At 41.4% G+C, this 3398-nt stretch overlaps 1 protein-coding gene across 1 annotated transcript; it reads left to right on the forward strand.

Annotated features, from left to right (window-relative positions):
- On the forward strand, positions 1–3398 carry LOC140971020 (uncharacterized). Its single transcript, XM_073433064.1, has 4 exons — positions 1–82; positions 217–607; positions 1476–2736; positions 3121–3398. Exons 2-4 carry the CDS (start codon positions 569–571, stop codon positions 3396–3398), a joined length of 1578 nt encoding a protein of 525 aa, XP_073289165.1. The 5' UTR covers positions 1–82; positions 217–568.

Consider the following 3398-nt stretch of genomic DNA (forward strand, 5'->3'; position numbering starts at 1 on the left):
CGTGAACAGTGTTTCCGGCGACATTTTCCGGCGAGCCATCTTTGCGAAATTACCGTTGTGCATTCTAGTTTCGTTTATTGAGGTATTAAGCTTGAATTCAGATTGTATAAGGTTTATATAGGCTGCCCGGATTTCGAATTTTAACCGAGCCGATTTATTTTGGTTTAGTCGTTTGGAATGCATTGTATTGAAGTGTATAGCGAATGTATATTGTAGGTTTTATCGTTGGACGAGTTCATCAGGAAGTCCTTAAGAATTTACTGTGGTATTATAAGTTTATAATTGAGGTACGCTCAAACCTATATTATTATGACGCTTATATTGGCGTGTAAGAATATTCGGTGAATGTTGTTTGCTATTACGTGCTTTGAATGTTTATTTTGATGCATTCATGCATAAATTATATTGACATAACATATTGAGCCTTGACTCCTTTGACGGCGATTTATGTTGATTCTGTTGAGATATATTGAGTCATCAGAGGGACGAGTGGGTTAGGATTAGCCACATTCCTAGATGACAGCTAAGGACGAGCGACGTAGCTACTCGCATTCCCGATGCAACGTGCATGGACGAGCGGCGATTTGATGCTGCATTCCTGGAACGGGTGGCCACTGTTACTGTTGATGATGCTATTCGTTTGGACTCCATTTGGTATCCGTTATTCCATTGTTACCATTCATGCATCGCATATCATTGCATTTACTTGGTATTATTACATGTCTTTTATATACGTCGTGATTTTACTGGTTTGTCGTACTGGGGTCCGACCCCTGTTTTCTTTTTATGTTGTGGTTGTTTTTGATGCCATAGCAGGTCATTCCAGGGGATTTGACGCGTCTGGTGGAGCGTCAGCGAGTGGTACCCAGTAGTCAGTCGGTTTGTGTCAGAGTTCCCAGATATTTATATATATTATGCTGGTTTGATACATTTGCCAGGGAGATGCCCTGTGTAGCTGTATGGTGATATTTTTAGGTTGTTTGGGATTTTAATTGTTGTATGTCGTGGCTAGTCCTGGCCAGTGCGGCTTAGGATGTTTGTGTGGTTGATTGTGAACTTGATGTTATTTTCGAGCGTATATTATTGTTGTTGTGTTTTGAGATTTTTGGGATGTCCTACTTACGGGGAGGTCATGCCGAAATTTCTGTAGGCCCTAATGAACGTTTTTAAACTCGTTTTCGCTGTTTACACCAATTAATCCTTGTTGTTTGATAATTAAATATTAATTAAGTGCACGGGCCCTCACAGTTTGGTATCAGAGCGTAACTGGGATACGCTCGAATTATAGTCTAGGACACTCGAGTTTAGGCACAAATAAAATGATTGTGCATGTGTTTGATTATTTGCTCTTACTTGTTTGTATGTTTTGAATTAATTGTATCAGCATGACTAGAACGTATTAGTTTAAGTTTATGCTCTTATACTAGACCGATTATTTTGTTTCTGCCATTGGATTAAATCCTTGTGTCTTGTAGATGGCACCTGGACGTAAGGGTAGAAAAGGAAAGGAAGTTGTTCAGGAATCTGAAGCTCCTAATGTGAGAGGACTTAACGAGACTGAATGGGGAAGACGAGGTCGTCGTCCTCGCGGTGAAGCACGAAATGTTAACGTTGAGCATGAAGTGGATCAGTTGACTAGAGGAATGGGTGAAATGGAACTAGTGATATCCCGATTTCAGAACATGCGTCCTCCTCGATTCTTTGGGAATGAAGATGGTGAGAAAGCTGTAGCATGGTTAAAAAGTATGAAGCGTTTGTTTAATATGTTGGAGTACACTCCTGATTTGCAACTTAAGTTGGCTATTTGTCAATTAAAAGACCGAGCTCAGTTATGGTGGGAAACTACCGAGGAAGCTCTGAAGGAATCAGGTGAAAGAGTTACTTGGGATGTATTTTGCGCTCAGTTTGCTCGAGAATATTCACCGCCTTCGTATTATTCGGCCAAGGAAGCTGAATTTAATAGATTGACTCAAGGTAACATGACTGTAGTGGAGTATGCCTCTCAATTCTCAGCACTTCTTGCCTATGTTCCTCATGTTGCTAGCAGTGATCGGAACAAGCTATCGCATTTTATGCAAGGATTGAATCGAACCATTTGCACTTTAGTAGTTGCTGGAGCGCCTGTTAATTATGCCGATGCTGTAGAGAAAGCCAAGAATGTGGAGGCAAGTCTACTTTTGGCAGAACCACAGTCAGTTCAACCAGGTTTTCCTCAGAGTTTCGGAGGCAATGTGCCGATGCCAGTTGGTGCACCACTATACCGTCCTTTACTGCCGTATCAGCCTTCGCAGTCTTATCAGCAACCAAAGCAGCAACACTTTAAGGCCAAAGGAAAACAGTTCAAGAAACAGAGTCGTAGTAGTTCTTCTAGTTCTGGCAGTCAGCGTGGAGGTTCAGTTGGGTCACCAGGTGGAGTATTTTGTGATCGTTGTGGTGGTAAGCATATCAGTACTCAGTGTACGGGAGTTCATGGATCTTGTAATATCTGTGGGCAAGTTGGACATTATGCTAGAGTATGTCCGAATGCAGCAAGACAACAATTTCAGCAACCTCAGTTTGGTCAAGGTTTCAGAGGACCAGCAACTAGACCTTTTGTTCCGACTCAGTCTTTTCAGCAGTCTAGCTATCCTCAGCCTAGAGGTTCTGTTCCGCAGCGTTTTTCAGGGCCACAGCAGGCTCAAGTGCATGCTCTAACTCAGGATCAAGTTCAAGACGTACCGGGCGGAGTTATTGCAGGTATCTGCTTTATTTTTAATCATCCTGCGCGTATACTGATAGACACAGGAGCATCTCATTCATTTGTATCTGTTGTATTTGTTGATGAGCATGAGATTGCTACTACTCTGTTGATAGATACTGTGTCAGTCTCTACACCTACCGGTGTATGTTTGATGTCTCATGAGATAATTCTAAATTGTGTGATTAAATTCGATAATAATGTTATGATAACTAATCTAATCAAGCTAGACATGTCTGACTTCGACTGTATTCGGGGAATGGATACTCTGTCAAATTATCGAGCCACCGTTGATTGTTTCCATGGAGTTGTCAGATTTAGACCGTATTATGGCAGTAAATGGAATTTTTACGGTAGTGATTCGTAATTACGTATTCCATTAGTGTCAGCAATGGAAATGTTTAGAATCTTGTCATCAGGAAATGAAGGAGTCATGATCTATGCAATTGATGCGACTCAGGGAAAAAGATTTGAAGTATCAGATATTCCTGTTGTCAATGAATTCCTTGATGTATTTCCCGATGAGATTCCTGGATTTCTACCCCAGAGGGAAATCGATTTTAGCATTGAGTTTGTGTCCGGGACAAATCCTATTTCGCGAGCACCATATCGTTTGGCTCCAGCGGAATCGAAAGAACTCAAAGAGCAATTACAGGACTGA

The sequence above is a fragment of the Primulina huaijiensis genome, chromosome 1 (genome assembly GCF_012295235.1).
Source record: "Primulina huaijiensis isolate GDHJ02 chromosome 1, ASM1229523v2, whole genome shotgun sequence".
NCBI lineage: Eukaryota > Viridiplantae > Streptophyta > Magnoliopsida > Lamiales > Gesneriaceae > Primulina > Primulina huaijiensis.

Bases quoted from the DNA above. Each gene is read 5' to 3' on its own strand.
- LOC140971020 (XM_073433064.1), top strand. From the start codon at position 569: ATGGACGAGCGGCGATTTGATGCTGCATTCCTGGAACGG. The intron at 608-1,475 runs GTGGCCACTGTT...TGTGTCTTGTAG, and splicing joins ATGCTGCATTCCTGGAACGG to ATGGCACCTGGACGTAAGGG. The intron at 2,737-3,120 runs GTATCTGCTTTA...GTATTCCATTAG, and splicing joins ACCGGGCGGAGTTATTGCAG to TGTCAGCAATGGAAATGTTT.